We start from the raw sequence: 20,933 nt of genomic DNA on the forward strand, positions 1-20,933 counted from the left end.
CGGACCACTGGTGAATGAAAATAAAGACTAGCCAAGACTTGAAAAAAAGATATATTGGGGAAAACACCAGAATGACGCTATCTTGTGATATGGGGGGGGGGGGGGGGGGGGGGGGGGGCTGGGGCTGTGTGTTTTGTAGTGGGGGGGGGGGGGGCGGGGGATGTAACGTAATGTAGTATTTCGAGAAGATTATTCGATGACCCCATAAATCTTTTAAGCAGTCGGCAAAAAGAAAGTTTTCATTAAAATGGTAGTTTTTTTTTGTCACAGTCTCTCGTTTTGGGTTTTACATGAAACCAGATTAATGGGTACCTTTTATTCTAAACCCAACGTTTAACGTAGATATCAAATTATACGTCAAAGTTATCTCCTCAGATTTTAACCACTTTTAAGAACAATGGTATGAAAATATGTTGAGTATAGTATGTATCTCGACATTAAAATCAAATTTTGCTGACTGAGAATGATATATGAAAACACTATGAAAGACCTGAATTAAATGGGCGTTCTTATGCATGTTTGAAGGTTTTGCAGACAAAACAGTTACAAAAATATCAAAAATTAAATCGGGAATATGCTGGAGTCTACATTAAACAAAATGTCGAAACGGAACACTATGACTTCAATACAGGGGCATCCCACATTAAAAGTAATATAGCCACCAGGGAATGGCACAGAGGAGTGTTACTATAGCTGATCTGGGGATGCCACTACTGTATACCGGTGTTGAAATACAAAAGTAAAATGCGATCAAGTAGAAATAATATTTCTATAGTTTTAACAATATCTACAATATTTTCCATGGCGCAGGATAATGTCCACTTGTAATACTTTTGAATCATAATTGAAAACAGTTCATTACTGTGCAATTTAGTTTTCTTTTCGAGTTGCAAATCCAGGATATCGTTTCTACTGAACTGTGATCTTTTAGATCAAAGGAACTATAAACTGGCCTTCAACTGTGACGTCATTACATTTTGACGTCATAACAGTTTGACCTCGTACACTGGGATGACCATATTGCTCAAATGGCCAGATATGGTCATTGAATGAAGTTGCTTTATTTTCTCTGCAAAGAACATATATTGAAACTTGTCCAAGTACTCAATGAAGCGATTTAGTGGTGGTTATTATTTCAAGGGGAGCGGATGATGGTTAATGAAAATAACATTTGCTAATCTTTTGAAGTGGCAAAACAATGAATTACAGAGAAGCGATAACACAGGTGGTTGATTTCTGCCATTTCGCATTACTTAATCTCTCCCCACGATCCTGCTAATTATCGTGTTTCGCTCAGCGCCCTCGCTAAATAGCGAGTTTTCGCCCCGCGCCCCGCCATTTAACTTGCTACGTCTACGGTGTTTTCGCTCGACGGGGTCGCGGGGCAAAACCTCGCTTTTTAGCGGGAGCGTGGAGCGAAAACACGATAATTAACGGGGTCGCGGGTGAGCTTTGCTAAATGGAATGACGGGGCGCGGAGCGAAAACGACGTTTAAGCAGCGCTTATTATCGTGTTAATTAAACGTCGAGTTTTCGCACCGCGCCCCCGAATTCCAGCTACTAAATCTCGCCCGTGACTCCGCTGATTATCATGTTTTCGCTCCGCGCCCCCGCTAAAAAAAAGCGAGTTTTTGCCCCCCCCCCCCCCCCCCCCCCCCCCCCCCCCCCCCCCCCCCCCCCCCCCCCCCTCCCCCACCGCCCCAGAAATTTTAACGTGTTAATTCTCTGTTTTCGCTCGGCAGGGTCGCGGGGCGAAAACGCGAAATGGCAGAAACAGGTGTACTTTATGCAAAAATATAAAAGCCATGAAACATAACAAAAGAGATCATGATAAGGATAAACTTGTTTACTTGTAAGAGGAGGATCTAGTTTAATGAATTAAATATATTCAGACTCAGGTCTATGATCATTACGTGCTATTTTAAAAACGGTATTATATCACTATGTATTGCGTGAAAACTTGAAGCTTGTATGACAAGTTTAAATTTCAGTCAGAGTTTCTCTTGTTTGATCCATGCAGCACATAGAGGATTTAGATCTAAGTTATAATGTTAACCCTGATCCTGCTAAATTTCTATAATGAACTTGTCCAGCTTTCAATTTGGACAGTACCATTAACTGTTAAAAGGGGTGTTTACCAAAAAGATACTAACTGAATGGCGATCAGTGCAGATCTTGATCAGACTGCGCGGATACGCAGGCTGATCATGATCTACACTGGCCGAAAAGGCAGAATCAATCGTGTCCAGCATGATAAGGATTAATGTAAGATCAAATATTTATCAAGGAGGTGTTGATTGATGCCATGGATTTTTATAAGGTTTATGTAAACAGATAAATTACAGTTGTTCAACGTTCTTTATTCTTTCTGTACTGAAACAAATATCCGTGACTGTAAATGCGTTATTGTTGAACAGTTTTCTTATGATTCAAGGACTCAACTGCAAAATATTTAGGCTACATTCGCTATAATAGAACCGCGCCATGGGAAAACCAACATAGTGCGTTTGCGACCAGCATGGATCCAGACAAGCCTGCGCATCCGCACAGTCCGGTCAGGATCCATGCTGTTCGCTTACGGTTTCTTTAATATTAAAGTACTTAGGCTTTGAAAGCGGACAGCATGTATTTTCATCAGACTGCGCGGATGCGCAGCTGGTCTGGATCCATGCTGGTCGCAAATGCACTTTGTTGGTTTTCTCACGGTGCGGCTCACTGTAGGGATAACGCATGTTTTTTTTCGTGTTATAACATCTTCAGAATCCCGAGGGATTTGTTGGTGCCCGAGCCCGTTAGGGCGAGGGTACCAACGTATCCTGAGGGATTCTGCAGAATCCGCTAACATGCGCTAACGCTATTCTAGCATAAAACGCGTAAAAACTGATAAATGGATATAATGTCACTCAACGTCATTAAATTTCGTTTTGCAAATGTTATAACACGAATTCTAACACGATCCGATTCAATTTCCTTTTAAACGAAGAAGGCTGGAAACAGTGAATTATTAAACAACAATTCACTGTTCTGACGTCACGATTATTACGTCACAGCGTCAAACGGCTTAGTGGCGCGCTGGAAAAGAAACCGATTGAAAACGGGCAAATATTTAATGAATGCCGACAAGGATGTACTTCAAAATCCTTGGTAACATGTTAGAATCGAAATAATATATCTCATTTAGTGATTTGCTCTTGAATAAATCACTGTTTGTCGTTCAGATGCGTAGATTTATATTACTCGGGCTGCGCCCTCGTGATATAATTCCTTCGCATCTGAACTCCAAACAGTGATTTATTCAGCGACAAATCACCGATGAGATATATTATTTCTTAAGTAAACATGCCTTAACGTTATTCTAGCATTAAACGCGTACAAACTGATAAATGAATACAATGTATGGATAACGCATGTTTTTTCGTGTTATAACATCTGCAGAATCCCAAGGGATTGGTTGGTGCCCGAGCCCGTTAGGGCGAGGGTACCAACGTATCCTGAGGGATTCTGCAGATGTTATAACACGAAATGAACATGCGCTAACGCTATTCTAGCATAAAACGCGTAAAAACTGATAAATGGATACATTGTCACTCAACGTCATTAAATTTCCATGAAATGCGCGGGAATGTCTGAGTTGTTTATTTACGTTGACGTCATTTCGTTTTGAATTATCCGTTTTGGGGCCGAATGGCGTTTACGCTTTGCCACGGAACGCAATATAAAAAGGTTCGATTTGATTTCCAGTTAAACAAAGAAGGAAATCAAGCTCTGTATATTCTGCGATAAACAACGGTTGACGCGCGGACCAGTAAGAGAGCACTATGACGTCAAATTGCCGCATGACGTCCGATACATTACTTCTCGGGTAAATGAAGCCCAGCATGATATTTATTAAAATATGTTAATGAGCATGTCAGAATGAAAACAATCAATGCCTTCTTGCGATTTATCGTCTAATTTACCACGGTTCATCGTTCAGATGCTTCAGTATTTAACCATTCGGGCTAACGCCCTCGTGGTTCAATCCCTACGCATCTGAACTCTGAACCGTGGTAAACTAGACGATAAACCACTCGAAGGCCTCGATTATTTGTTAAATAACTAAGTTTAATGATCGCTTCCTGTTATTTACCTTAGTTAATGGATTCTGTTTATGCAAATTTGTTATTATCTTTGATAAGATATATAACAAAATTAAACATTACTGATGGACATGTTCACAAAGACTATAGACTTTATCATTGTTATTGAGCGTGTATGATAACTATTCTCTTCTAAAATTCCCCTATAAAACAAGTAAAGTGTTATTCCATGTTCAGTTTATTTGCCAAAATATCGATTGATGTATTTGTACAGTCTTTCGGAAATGCCTTTAATGCCAGTGAGGTCAATCTTTAAACGACTGAAAAAGTTCGTGTTATGTTTACAACGACATCCCTTTCGTACTGGGTCCAAACGTAACCAAAATTGCATATAGTTCCATTAATTGAATTCCACCAATGTTTTTATTAATTTAACTTCAGTTTAAACTAAATTACATTCTTCTTTATTCTATGTTATCCAGTATCATTTTCATCCTTTGCACAAATTTTTTGATGCATTTCAGTGGCAAGAATGACAATTTCGTCAACATTTACAATTGTTAGATGATTATCGAGTTCTCTTTCATCGTCAAAATTACTCCACGACATATAATACAGATGCCTCCACTCTGCCATTGACCGAAAATGTATATTTTCCGAAGGATGATACAGAGGAAACATTTCTATTAAACCTGAGTGTCTTGGTAAAAATAAAGTATGGCTTAGGCCTGCGCCGTGCATTCCAATTAAAATGTCAGTTTTCGATATGAGTGCTAACTGATCTTGCATTGGTAATTTGTCTATCTGTAGACCTTTAACAATGTGACCTTTGAAAACATCTTTTATTTTGCCTAGAAGTTCGTCTTCATTTTTTACTTTTCTAGATACTGATCCACTTGGATTTCTTGGATGAGCGACATAATCTCGTCTCCAAATTATCAAAATATTCAACTGGTTACAATTAAGATCATCTGCAGGAAATATTTGATGTTTCGATAGAAAGAAATTTCTGAAATCCTCCAGATATGCTACTTCCGGTAAGTAATGCTCATCAAGCGGACTATCATATCCCACAATGCCCCAAATCAGTTGTGGAAACAGGACTGGTTTACGGATTTCTCCAATTCGTCTTATTTCCCCGAAAAGGTTACCCCATGTGGAATCCAGACCGCCAGAGGGATGACCGTCTATCCATAAAATAGTTACATTTTTAGGATCGAGTTTGAAAACTTTAGTAACAAGGAATGTATTGTACCAATCTGTCATTGTATGATACATATTTACATATTCGTATCGTTGTACAGCTATTGTCCATTGAGAAATTTCATAATGCTGGCTATTTAGAGTCTTAAATTCTAAAATGTCTCTCCAGTGATTGAGGTGGCTGTCTTCTCCAAACTGGTACTGAACTTGTTCGTCACATGGAAGTTTGAAAAATCCCTTTTCTAAAGTGTAAAATTCCTCCTCTTCAGCTTGATTCATGACCTGAGACATATTTTCTCCTCCCTTCCTTCCTTTTGAGAATTTAGGATCAATGAGAACATTAACTAGTTTCGCAAAAAGATTCTTGTATCCGACAAAATGACCGCTACACTGTCTTGAATGTTCTTCTAAAAGATAAGAAATGTATAGGTCGCGATTTTTCAAATAATATGGTGTTTCATTGATTAATTCTTTACGGATTTCAGCATTATGTTTCAAAATATTGCTTTCAATGTTCGCTTTGTTTCTTCTATAAAATTTGACAGGTGTATCGTATGCTTCAAATTCAACAGTTACTTTGCTTTTCCTCCACCAAAGTAATGTGAAAGTAAACATCATTAGATAAATGACAATCGAAAGTCGCGCGTAATATTTCATTGCCGCAGAATGAACAACGTTTCGTCTTGTTTTTCAGGGCTATGTCCAGATTCTATTATTCTACATTCTTATTATTTCGTCTAAAAAAGATTTGAATCATGGTAACTAGTAGTCTATCCTAAAACTACGGAATTCATGACCAAAGTGTCCTTGCTCTGTAAATAGGATCTCAATTTGTTATTGCACTGAAGTTTTTCTATTTGTTTTTATTGTATATAATTCCATTTTAACAAGCTCAGTCTTTTAGATTTTCCATCAGCAATGGTGCTGTGTGTTCCATATCTCAAACTGATGTATTCCAGACCTTATTGTCTAACATGTTTAGCACGGAGGTTTAGGTCTTGCTTTGAAATCCTCAGAACGTTCTTAATTTTTTGTTTCGTCTGCGATTTCACTCCGTAAATCTTCTATTACAGCAGTTTTCTCCTGAACACAACTCTTATCTTTATAAATATCTGCGTTTTTATTAAAGGTGCATTTAATTCGCTCCAAGGTAAGCCATACCTGGTACAACTTATTTGAAATTAACTGAATAAATGCACGCTAATTCACATTCTGTCTGAATATCCCGCACTACGGTGAATACATTTCCTTGGTTATAATTTAGTAACGTTTTTAAAATGTCTACATCAATTCTTTTATCCAGAAAGTTTCCAGTTTGTTCTATTCTTTCGTTAACTCATAATCAGACTGATGATTTTCATATTAAATCTAAATGTCCTCTACTGGCGTTTTGAATTGGATTACATTTTATCTGTTTACATTACAGGGAAGTTTAAAGGGGCATTTCTCACAGTTTTGAAAATCAATACCTTTTATGTAATTCATACATGGGTCCTTTTAGATCATTTGTATGGATAACACACCTGCCTAAAATATCAAATTCACAATACATTCGACGAACATAATTTCTATACACTTACCTAATGAGGATAAGTAAACACGTAACATGACATCAAGAAGAAAATAGTTTCATTTCTAATGATACATGATACAATTGAAAATGGAAGAACAACTTCAAACTGGTTTTTAATTTATTTCCAACTAGTTTCGGCTTTTAATGCCTTTATCAGGGGTATAATGTTTACAAGCAATAACGTTGATGACGTCATGTGGAACATGACGTCATAACAACGACGTCAAAACGTATGCAACAGCATGGCGTAATTTAACATTCAAAAACATTATACATATTATACAGAAATGCACAATGTAAAGGATCTATGAAGATACATTATTTCCAGAGAAAATGCAGATAGCAAAAAGGATATTAAAAGTCTGGAAAAAACTTGAACATTTTTAATGCTTATTACTGTATTTTATATATCAAAAGTAGTCTATAGAACTGACTGATTATACAGAGAAAAATGTAAGAAATGTAAAACATAAAGATTAAAAATCTTAAATTAATTATTAGTATAAATATTTTGAGTTCATTCCATTTGGATAAACTGTGTCTAACTCATGCATCCAGTAAGTCTCCCTCAGAAGACGTTTCCAATCACCATTTATGTGTTCTATGGGCATGAATGAAAAGTCCTCAATTGTGTGAAGGTTGGAATTAAAATGTTCAGAAACATTAGTCAAAGATTCGGGATAATGGTTTATATCAAAACGATGACTATTCATGCGTTTAGAGCACATCTGGTTGGTCTGTCCAACATACTGAAAATTATACCTTTTACATGTGATAACATAAACTACATTTTTGGAACTACATGAAAGACTCTTTCTAATACTGTAGTTTTTCAAAGTTGCAGAAGATGTAAAAAATTTAGATTCATTTATAGTTGAACAATGTGAGCAGCGAGCTCTATTACATTTAGAAATTTGACCATACCTACTAGGTCTTGTAAAAGAATAATGAACCAGAATATCATTTAAACTAGTAGGTCTCTTGTAAGCAACAATAGGCTTGAATTTAGAAAGGTACTGAACACTCTGCCTATTAGAAAGTTGTAATAAATTCCAGTACTTATTCAAAACCTCCCCAATGTTAGGTAGAGATGGATTGTATGTACATACAAAAGGAATTATGTTATTAGAAGTGCCATCTGTTTTACTACTAATTAGTGCATCATCCATAGACATTGACTTTATTTTATCAAAACACTTATCAATTATCGACATGGGATAATTTCTTTTGATAAAAAAAGTTTTTAATTTCTCCAGTTCCTGTACAAAAGAATTATCATCTGAGGTAAGACGTCTGTAACGCTTTGCCTGACTTAGAGGAATACTCCTTTTACAAGACATAGGATGAGAAGAAGAAAATTCTACATACTGGTGGCTATTAGTTTGTTTTTCGTGAACTTTTGTACAAATAATACCACCATCATTCTTATATATCTCAACATCCAAAAAGGTTACTGTTTCCCTAGAGATGCTACTGGTAAACTTTATGCTCGGATGATAACTATTTAAATTTTCTATGAACGACTGAAGCTTATCAAAACTGTGCTCCCAGATAAAGAAAATATCATCCAAAAATCTAAACCATATGAGAGGTTTATATTGACAAGTTTGTAAAAAATCTGATTCAAGCTTGCCCATAAAAACTGAAGCATAACTTGGAGCCATTTTCGTACCCATAGCAGTACCATGAATTTGCAGAAAGTTTTCTCCATCAAACTGAAAATGATTTTTTGTTAAAACCAAATTTATCAAGTCACAAATAGATTCAATAGAAAGCTTGCTTTTGGTATTACCATTCTGTTGCAAGAAAAATTTACAAGCGTCAATACCATCTGCATGAGGAATATTGCTGTAAAGTGAACTTACATCAAGAGTTACTAAAAAAGCATTGTCCTTTACATGAGAATTTTGAATTGAGTTTTCAATTTCGTGACATTATATTTTTCTAAAATAAAATCAAAGAACATTAAACAAATTACGTTTCATTCAAAAGCTATCCCAAGAGTTAGCAGAAGAAACTGAACATCTTTCGTCATCTTTCATCCTGTAAATTTTCCGACCAAAATGTGCTTTAATTGAAAAATCAGTATGTGTAAAATATGCGCTTCTATTACTTAAAAAAAAATAACCTTTCCATACATGTTGCTTTTTGCTAACTTTCATAACCAGAAATTTTACGACTGTTTACAGTAGGATTCAACGACAAAATAAACTTTTTTTGCTAATCAATATACCAACATATTCATTAAATTAAGTGAAGTTTCTAATTACCACCATTGAGCTCTTAAGAATCATGTACTAGTATTTCATGAAAACACATGCAAGGAAATAGGTGCTTCAAAAGTATATTTTTGTTATTAAGTATGGTTTTGACTACACATACGGAAATCCAGTATACACATACAGAAGTTATCATGTTTTTGTGGTTTATTTATTTTTTTCCTTGAAATTAACATGGAAGTATATATCAGTAATGTCATGAAAAATAATCGAGTAGAGTAATAACTAGGTCCCGTCCCAACCCCAGACGCCGCTCCAATAGTGGAAGGTAAAAAATCACGATCGTTATTCTGCTGATCATTTATTGAAGGAACACGATTAACTGACCTCTAAAACTGTTGTCATTACAAGCTGGCCAATCAAACTCCGTCACCTTAGAAATAACCTCTGACGTTTAAATTATTCTTTCCTAATGGAAGCCACTCTCTGGCTGAACGCGCTCAGCGGATTACATATTACTAAATCCGAGGATGGAAGAGTGGCGTTGTTGAAACATGCCAAACGTCTTATTTTTCACAAAGATTAACAAACGTCGTTACCTTCAAATGCATGGTCAATATGTGAAAACAAACCCCATTGCGACCCACTCATAATGCGCAGCAAATTCACGCATCCGAGTCACACCAGATTTAGGACAGATACTACTAAATCATAGCCATGAATTACTTGGTCAATGACCACTAAGTTTGTTGTGCGCGAACACGTAGGCTGTTAGCAGCATCAAATTATTATTATGTAAAACAGAAAAACAATAAAGCGGATATATGCCAATAAGGTAGACTGGTTTAGTCCTTTCGTCCAATCCTGGACGAATATTTAAAACAGACATTGCAACAAAGATTTACAAGATGGTCATTATATATATATATGGTTGTGCCCTAGAAGGAATTTTTGCTATGCTCTAACTTGTTATGTACAGAAATAAAATGTATATATTTCCCGTGCTAATCACTTGATTTTCATTTTGGAAACAAAAATCCTTCCAGCAGTTTCAAGCCGGATACAGATCGACATGAAATAATCTATTTGGCCTTTTGCCTCCAAACTTTGCTCAGCATCCATTTTAGGTAAGCGTCTGATTTTCGGTTTCCTTGGAACGGTTTGAAAGATACAGAACACAAATAAAAAAGAAAGGTATTTGACCCTTGACCTCCAAGTGTAGACCGTGCAGATACTTTGCCTTATTAGAGTGTTGTACAATTGACAAGTCCTAAAGGCAGACATCGCTTCGTTTGATTGTTTGTCGAAGATTGTTTGTCGAAAGTGTTCGAGCGAAAATATTGGATGATGCAAAACTCATTTATTGTACAGAGGAAACATTTCTATTAAACCCGAGTATCTTGGTAAAAATAAAATATGGCTTAGGCCTGCGCCTTGCATTCCACTATTCTGACTTCTTGACAACTAACGACTGGTTAATTACGTGTGATTATATGGAGAAAAAAAGGTGTAGGCGATATTCCACCAGAAAAGAATGACGGACGGACAGAGAGACGATACTCGAATATAGCTCCATATACTGTAATTATTTAGCTGTATATACCATAGTTAAACACAACAGGCCCTTGAAAATTAATATGTGATTCTGTTTTAAGAAGTTCTGATACTTAGAAGTATGTGTGGAGGTATAAATATAAATATAACAACCACAAGTGTAACATTATTTAGATCCGTCTAAATACATATATAAAATATGCATGCATCTAATTTTTCAACTGTGGTGGCCTCTTTTAAACAAGTTTTAAAATTTATTACGTTTGAGACAGTCCCCGTCAGCTAACGATAAAGGATAACGTATCGTTATCTTAAACTTCAAACACGCACATACCGCTATTGACCTGCATCTGCTCGGTCGTCATCGTTATCTTAAATTTTTATAGATCTCCGGACAGTTCAGCAGGTCTATATATAGTTCAGCCTATTAAAACCTGGTCTTCGAGATAGTAATATCGTAGACTTTTTATACATATATGCTTACTTTAAAGGTTTCAAAGGTTATCTTATTATGATAAAGTATACCTTCTTTAACTGATATTAATTTGTCATATTTGTTAAATAGACTTTTAAAGCAAACATTTGGTTCTTGTTTTTTTTTCTCTAAACTTTGTCTTGCTCTTTTGTTTTCGAAAATATAACATTTCCTTATACTCGTATCATAATATACGATAATACAGATGTATATTATGCACAGCATTTGTAGTTATTGTTTCCCCCTTGGTATTCAGATACGTTAAATATACAAAACGATATCTTATCCAATGCACTCAAAACAAATTATATCTTTTTGATAATAGCTGACTCGGTTTGAGTATGCTCTTGAAAGTTAATGAAATATACAAGACACCACTAGCACGAAATACCATACCCATAGAATTAAATGAGTTAATAGTAAATAAGAGCATATTATAAACCTTTCTATGCCTCATGTTAGCTCCCCTACTTTCACAATATCAGACTGAAATGTAGGGATAGCGCATGTTTTTTCATGTTATAACATCTGCAGAATCCCGAGGGATTAGTTGGCGCTCGAGCCCGGTAGTGTGAGGGTACCAAAGTTTCCTGAGGGATTCTGAATAAATTATCCCTCAGCGTCATATCAAATTTCCATGAATCGCGCCGAAAAGAGACAAGAACAGCAATTTAATGTTAGAATGAAATGGAAGCAGGCGCGTGAAAATCTGGCAAGCATACACAATTAAACTGGCTAATTTATTTGATTGCAACAAGAAGTCTATATCATGCAACAGAGATTGGTTAATACGCAGTCATTGCTAAATTCATATTTTGTTTGAAGTACAGTAAACTGAATTCTTGCATAAAAAGACTATTCGCTTCTCCAGTTGTTTACTCCCCTTTTAGAAGTCGGCGTCGATTCAGTTTTTGTATGTAACCGCGAATGTTTAAAAATCGCGTATAACTTGTGAGATTGTTAGTTGTTTTAGAAAAATATGATTATTTTGGTAAGTATCAGTCGGTATGTTTAAATCTAATTTCTAAAAAGCTTGAAAGCTTGCCACTACTTTCGTACTCATCCCTACTCGAAGTGTGTTCGTGAGTGGTTGTTGAGGGAGGTCCTGAGGACACTTAAATGTTTCTCAAATATCAAAATGCAAGTTTAGATGATAGATATGCAATCTTTAATTCATTTGACGGTATAACAGTGTCGTGTGTGTATTTAAAGCGAAGATACACAAGTTTTTTTGGGTTTTTTTTGGAAGTGCAATTTAATTCATTTGGTTGAGGACGACGAAAATGCAAAAAAAAAAAAAATAACAGACAGTAAATTGATGTGCATCTATTTAAAAATAGATATAGGCAAATCAAATATAGTTCTACGAAGCAAAGCCTAACGGGACTTATCAGTCACTCCCAGAAATACATGTCCTAGTAACAAATATTTATAATCAACACGCCTAGATATCGGAAAATAAATACTGAAAAGTATAAACTTTCCCTACAATATAATGTCTCATTAAGAAAACCTATATTTATTAAATCTAATTTTAAATTGATACCGAAACATTTATTTTATAAATGATATATTTGTAAAAATTAAAATTTACATGGACTGGCTTTCGGCAAAATTAAAGGCACGACTATTATTCGATTGTAATAAAAAAAACGCCAACAATTTCATCAAAAAGTAAAGTCATGTATTTTAAAGTATAAATTTCATTCTACTAATACAGATGAGTAGACTGGCGTATTATAAAACAAATTGACGAACGGACGGAAAAAATCATACAGACTGGCAATAAGTTGACAACTTCCGACTTTTCAAATATATGTATAAAAATAACGATCAACACTTTAGCATACCTTGATTGATATTGTCATATATATACCGTTATAATGCGCTAAATCCATTGTGTACCATGAAAATAATATTTGAGTTGCCCTTCCGAAAGTAAAGATTGTGTGGGATTTATGAATATGTCATTACACTTCCACTTACACTCCCGCAAGGTCTACTTGAGGCCCACTTGAGTGATACTTACCCAAATTTGAGTCAAGTGTGAGTTTGAGTGGCGACTATGAATATGGCTCTTGGTCTTCGTGTTATCACAAACATTCCCACGGGCTTCCGTAGTCGTTAATACGCACGCACGCACGCACGCACGCGCGCGCGCACACACACACACACACACACACACACAAATACGTGCATTATCCCTACTGGTTTACATAATTAATTGATTTAACGTGCATTGAAATTCACCAATAACTGTCTGTAGTTATAACAATTTAGGTACAGTCATTATCCTACTACTAGAGTATTTGATTGCTTATTTTGTAATAATCCATTACATTCTTACGCCATCTATGCTAACGGTTTAAAGAGTCAATTTCTATAATAAAATTATAATACAATGTCAAAAATTGATAATCTGTTGGTTGAGAAATCGGCAAAAGTGTTAGTTAAAGCGATGCATGAAGCGCGAAGCTCGAGATCACGATGGCGAAACCGCGATTTAATTAAAAAGGTGTAAAAAACATTCTGCAGAATACCGTTTTAATTTTTTTAAAAGATAAGAACAGAACAGAACAGAATTTTATTTCACTTGAACTAAAAGTTCCTCGTGATAAACACATTTACAAGCATATCTGCATGGCATGAAAATACAGATGGCATTCATACAATTATAACGGATTTGACATTAATTATATATATATATACATACATACACTCATACATATATATATATATATATATATATATATATAAATTATTTGTAAGATATTTCAAGATTTGGATGGATGGATTAACATTTAAATAGCATACAAGTACTATACAGTTAATTATATAATATTCAATGTCGCACCTATGCGCCGCAGGTCAATTAATTACACTACACAAAAAGTTGTTCTATACTGGCTCTCCATTCTTGTATATACTCGTCTAATAATCTCTTAAAAACACTCAAAAACTGACTCTGGTTTACATTTGTAGGATTTAACCAAACATCTAAAAAGCCATATCTTTCAAGTAAGTTTCGTACTTGTGTGAACCAGTTTTTGCATCCCTTACGGGCATCTTTCAAACCAGAATTAACTATACACTGGATAATAATATTATTTGCATTCGTTATTTTAAACCAATATCTAATTATGCGGATGTATCTATTTATATATAGCGGATATCTTCCAAGTTCAACGTACACAGCTACATTACAACTAGACTGTCTTACACCAAGAAGAACTTTACAAAATCTAATATGAACATTTTCTAATTTTTTCGACTTAGAAAAACCCCATATTTAGCTACCATACATAATTGTCGATGCCACAAAGGTATCAAATAGCTGTAACGCCAGGTTTGGTTTTGTATCATATTTCTTTAAATTAGCTATGAGGGTACTAAGAGCTTTTGAACCTTTACCATACAAGGTTTGAGTATTTAAATTAAAATTTCCAGTATAATTAAGTGTAACCTCTAAATAATTAAAGTCATTGACTACCTCTATAACATCTTCTCCGTATGTCCATTTTTCATCGGATTTTAGACCACCTCTCTTACGAAAAACAACTATCTTAGTTTTTGCCACATTTACCTCCAAACCCCATTTATGACAATATTCGAGTAATTTATCTAATGAACATTGCAGATCAAAAGGATTTTCACCAATAAGAACCATATCGTCAGCGAACAAAAGTAAAATCAAACAAACATCTTGAAAACATATACCAGGATTATCCGTACTTTGTACAGAACAGAACAGATCTTTTATTTGATAAACACAGATTACAAAACATACATTTTGTAATAACATGTGAACAAATATACATATATATATACACAAAGGTGGATACAGATCAATGTGGATGTGGGGATGGTGATCACACATTTTAAATCAGCAGAAATGAATATCTATGTTAAATCAATTTAGAAGTCCTTTAGTAATACATAATTTTCTAAAGATATTAATGGGTCAGTGCACTTACTTTTCAGCTGCTATTTATAATTATTGTTACAGGTAGGCAAAAAGAGAACTTTCCTTGAAACAGATCATAACAAAAAAACTTCAATTTGTTATTCCTCATCGTCATTAATCAACTAAAAATTTTTTTTTATTTCTTAAGACTATGTACAATATTTTAAATGACATATGATCTTGGGCTGAATATGGAAATGAATGGTGAATGAAATACTAGTGTTACATCATAACACTAGGCTACTACTAGAGGACAGCATAATATCTATAGCAAAAAGTAAATACAACAACAACAAAAAAGAAATCAACAACAATAACAGCTGTGTTTCGTATTTCAAAATGTTAGTAACATACATTGTCAATTTACCGTATTTGCATAATATTGAGTAGCCCGCCGTTCTAATTGATTGACACATCACGTGACCAATTTCGCGGTTTCAGTTGACTGGCTACTCTGACCTAGAGAAACCCGTCAACAAAATACGCGTGGCTCTGTTGGAATGAGGTTAAATATAGTGCTAGATCCTCTATTAACAAGGAAAACATTATAGGCGAAATTATCTCCCCTTGACGTAAACCTATTGAAATAACGAAAAAGTCAGAAAAACTGCCACATGACTTTACACATATTTTACTGAGTTGTACATACATTTTACAATTCTTAGCAATTTACCATTTAAACCAGTATTATACAATTTATACCATAGTGCATTCCTGTATATGGAATCAAAACAACGGCGTAAATCAATAAATGCACACTGCAATCGTTTATTTTCATTCAAAAAATTTCAATTAGGGATTGTAAAATGAACACAGCATTGAGCAACCTTTTTTAAATCCGAATTGTGCATCGGATATCACATTATTTTCATTACACCATTTAATAATTCGTTGGTTTAATACACTAGTGAACAGTTTACCAAGATCTTCTTTATTTCCTTTTTTATGTAACGGTATTATACAACCTTTTGTCCATATTTCCGGGAAAATACCGGATTCTAAAATATTATTAAATAATTCAGTAATATGACCTGAAAGAATATCACTTGCTTCTTTAAAGTATTTATTTAGCAGGTTGTCCATACCAGCTGCTTTATTTCTGTTAAGCATCGAAATTGCTTTATTTACCTCCTGATAGGATATATTTCTATCTAATTCAGAAAAAAAACAGGGTTAAAATCGTCAAAAACGTTCATATTAATAAAATTTTCTGCACTCTGGTCAGAAGCATGATTTACATCCGAGAACATATTCTCAAAATAAAGTTTAAAATCATCTAATGCTATTCCATTATTTTTTGCCCCCTTTTGACCTTTAAAATAACGCCAAAACTGCTGAGGTTTGCACCTTTTTAAGTTTTCAAAATGTTTAGTTAATTGCCATTTAAAAGACCTGCGTTTTTTCTTTATAAGATCTTTGTATGATTTCTTTAACTGCACCAATTTCAGTCGATTAGACTCCGTATGAGACATACTGAATTGAGAAAGAGCATGTTTATACAAACGTTTTGCCTCTCTACAGTCATAGTCGAACCATTTAGACGACTTATCTTCTTGTGTGACTTCGAAATTGTCAATTTTACTGCTATATTTTAAGAATAAGGGGTCTGCCACCCACTAACTACGTCTGTGAATGTGTTGACCATTTCATTTATACTATTTGCACTGTTCATCTCATATTGTAATAATATGCCATTTAATACTGGTAGCTTTGCTATCAAGCCAGCACGGTATGCTTCTTTTCCGTTATCATCCCATTTGACAAACTCGTAGTTGAAGGATGTGGAGCAATTTTCAACGCCTGAATGACACAACACTTCAAATTTTAAAGCAGAATGATCACTGAACTTATTGAAATTACTAACATTAAAATTATTTATCATGTTAAAATCTTTTTCACTTAATAGTAAATAATCAATCACGCTGGCTCCATTATACTATAACATGTGCACATACTGCACACACCTTTGCCAAAATCGGCGCCTAGACGACCGTTAGCTATTCGAAGGGAGGTAGACTTGCACATGTCTATTAGCCTGTTACCATAACAGTTACTTCCCTTATCCATTGAAAATCTCGGCAGGGGCGTATCAATAAAATATTCATCCTCGTCGATGTCCGACACATAACTATCACATAAGATGAAATCGTTTTTACACGATGTCCTTGCGTTAAAATCACCGGAAATAAGAACCGTGCCTCTAGATTTGAAGTATTCTATATTATTTTGCAAACAGTCAAATAAGTCTATATCCAATATATTTGCAACCGGGCAATTTTCGGGCCATAAATATACTGCCGCCAAGTAAATATCGGAAGAGGTTTTGAAGAAATATTTATCAAACTTTATCCAAACAATCGTATCATGTACATTTTTAACAAGTGTAATTCCATATTTAATACTATTTCGTACGTATATCACAATTCCACCGCTATTTCGCTTTGCATTGCGATGCCTGAATTTTCGATATAAATTGTAACAAAATAAGGGAAATACTTATATAGCTATACCGGAATGCTTTCCATATGCAAGATTTCAGTTTCAGATTTGGTACATTTGTATCAGTATCATGAAACTTAGCATGTCTTTGCTGACTAGTCCAGTATTCAGTTTGAAGTAATGGCAAATGTTTTGTAACAACTATCGTGTATATACTTTTTTTTTCTTTTTGGAATTGTTTCACATACGTGGAACAACCCGTTTATTTTTTCATTTCAACATAACATTAATAATAACATATATTGACATTTGAGTAGGAGACAAATATGAATTATACATCTGAGCAATACCTTCTTGATTACATAGTAACTTGAATACACAATTACATATTCTTTAAAAAAAAAAACTTTCAAAGTATACGGACTAATATTCATATTTTCATAACAGTTGATTAAAACTAAAACATCGTAAATATAAATTCCAAATGTTTAAAGATTTTGTTCGCCTTTCGCTCATAAAATGAGTTTTGTATATGCAATATGAAATACAATTTAGTAATAAATTTTTGTAGTTATATCGTGTATAAACTTACAGACATATTGATCTTTTGAATGATTTATTCAATCATAATCATCGGATATTATTTTCAAAGTGTGTCACCACTAACCATTTATTTTGAATTAATACTTGCACATATGGAACATGGATTACTAAACCACAGATTGCACGTGCAATATTACGCACATACCTAGTAAAATAAAACATTTTATATAAACAGTTAACAAAGAATAAGGTTTTCGTGCAATGTTTTTGTTTCAAATACACGCTAAAATGTACCATTTGCCGTTCTCACATTGATAAATAATCAAGGGGAGGATACACCGACCCCATCTCCCATTACGTCTGCGTACTATGAAAAATAACCTAGCTACGCGTCTGCAAAGTGATCATTATGTTACGAGTTGGGCTAATTTTTAACCAAAATATCATTCTTCTGGCAATTTATCAGAAATACATTGTTGGGGGCAGTGCCCCCAGATTTAACAAACCGTCTTTCAATTTTCTTGTCGAGCTTATGACCAACCTGACAACACAAAGAAAACAAGTTCCAAAGTATTTACCAAACATAACTTTAATATTGCATTTTGCAATTATATTTTTGATCCAGATATGATTAAATAGATCTACACATTTTATATTAACAACAGTATCTGAAGAAAACTAAATTGCATTGTAAATATAAATTATAATAGATCTGTTGTATTTTATCACTTTGTTTAGTCCCAATTTAATCAGGCTTTCTAAACTTGTTATAGAAGTGAGAACTGGTTTGCTATAAAGGTGAAAAATATCACATGCAATCTATCTACTGCACAGTAGCTATACAGTAGCTTAATATGATAAACAGAAGCAAGTCTATCAATCGTCCAGTCTTGTATATTGGCTCTGTCCGCCAATACGCAGACCATAAGCCACATACCTTACATACCAGAATCAGTGTCTTTAAGCGCAAGAATAATAAAGACGCTTGATTTGATCACGTGATCGATTCTGAAACCGGCGCTTGATTTGATCATGTGACCTATTCTGAAATCCAATAACTAGTTTCAATACGCTCAAAAAAATGTGTTCTTGCTTCTGCGTGAAAATAGCAGCTGCTAAGGATTTGCTAGGAGTGGTTTGGGGCAGCTGAACATTTCCTCTACATATTTTCTGATAAGCCGATAGATTATTGATTTTTTTATTGCCGTGCCTCGACACCGTTGTGGATGTGTATTATGGAGAATCTTTATCAGTTTGCAGCGATCAGTACCGTTTATCAGTAGGCGAATCTATAAGTATGCGGCAACATCCTATAGATCCCGATTCGCATTCCGTTAAAATATCTTTTCCGTGCAGGTGTTATTTCTAAAATATTAATTCAGAAAATACAGTGCTGAAATGAAATACTTTCCGCATGTCTTAGAAAATATTTTCAAGAGATATGTTATTTATAAAAATTAAAAAAATCTTATCTTATCTTATCTTATCTTATTCGTCAGTTTGAATTTATGACTTATTTGGTTCGAGGGGAAATCAATTGGATAGTTTGATCTTTTATAATTATCATATTATCTAATCTAATAATCGGCAGTAGATTTTTTCTCTCGTTGTTTGAATTCGTAAAATCAACTATGAACAGATTAATTCTGTTTTGCACCAACTATTAAGAACATTTTAAAGCTTAAAGGCATATTTATGTACTTGGTCGGACCGTCCAAATTAATTAAGCTATAATGTTTCCAGATAGTCATTAGCATAGAGCCTCTCTGTGCGCAATGCAGAGAGCCTGCCTGTGCATCAAAAATAATAATAATAATAATAAATAACTGCTATGCAGAGAGACCGCCGGTGCCCCGACAAAACCGAAAGTAAGAGGTTTTGAAAAATTCCATTTACATTTCGGCCTATTTGTCTTTATTATTTTGAAGAATATTGATAAATGAATACAAATAGTGCGCTTGATATGTATGATATCAAAGCAAAACTGGTCAAAGACTGTGGGAAAAAAGTTGGGCTAGTGGTCCATGTCAGTACACCATCAACAAATTTCATTGAGTTTGCGAGCAAAATCGCTGATAATTAAAATGTAAGCAAAACACAGAAAAGACATTCTAATGTTCCGTGCTCTACATATTTTTGAGCAGCATCTATGATCATGGATGGCAGCTCGATTTTTCGCCTCCCTTACCAACCTGGACACTGTTTATAGCAAAGAATAGCCGGTGCCGACGCAAAGAAACCGCCGATATAGTGTGGTGTACGAACTGGTTCAAAATTCTCAAAAACCGCATCTTGCGGTTTAGAAACCGCATCTTGCTGCCCTTGAAATTTGTCGTTCTGCTATTCTGCTGGAGTTTTCTGCTATTCTGCTGGAGTTGTTCTGCTACTCTGCTGTTCTGACCCTCTGTTGAACCGTAATTTTCACACACAAAGTCGTCACATGTGTGAAAAAGTCGTACGAATTCCTCACACATGTGTGACATATTTGTGAAAATTTCGTTGGTACTAAGAGGTGGTTAACTATGGGGCTCGAAAATTTCACAATACCTACTTGTGACATATTCGTACGTATTTGTCACGCAGTGTGTGAGGAATTCGTACGAAATTTTCACACGCGTGACGAATTCGTTTGTGTGAAAATTACGGTTCAACAAAGCTTAAATGGAGCAAGTGAGATAAAGACCTTGGATCCTATGTTACATTTAATGGCGACATCTCAGATTGGTCTAACGTATATAAAGGCGACCCTTTGTCCCTTTACCATCTTTATATTATGTTTTCAAGGTTTCAAGTATCAATTTATGATAAAAAAAAAACGTGCAGCTAGGTCAGTGCAGACTCATATCCTTTACATTAGAGTATTTTGTTCGGGTTAATAAAGAAT

General features: G+C 34.7%; 1 protein-coding gene across 1 annotated transcript; it reads right to left on the bottom strand.

Moving 5' to 3' along the window:
• Positions 1–4,553: 4,553 nt before the first annotated feature.
• On the bottom strand, positions 4,554–5,573 carry LOC123524440 (uncharacterized). Its single transcript, XM_045302647.2, has one exon. It carries the CDS (start codon positions 5,571–5,573, stop codon positions 4,554–4,556), a length of 1,020 nt encoding a protein of 339 aa, XP_045158582.2.
• Between the last annotated feature and the right edge of the window lie 15,360 nt (positions 5,574–20,933).

This window comes from Mercenaria mercenaria, chromosome 1, assembly GCF_021730395.1.
Source record: "Mercenaria mercenaria strain notata chromosome 1, MADL_Memer_1, whole genome shotgun sequence".
Lineage (NCBI taxonomy): Eukaryota > Metazoa > Mollusca > Bivalvia > Venerida > Veneridae > Mercenaria > Mercenaria mercenaria.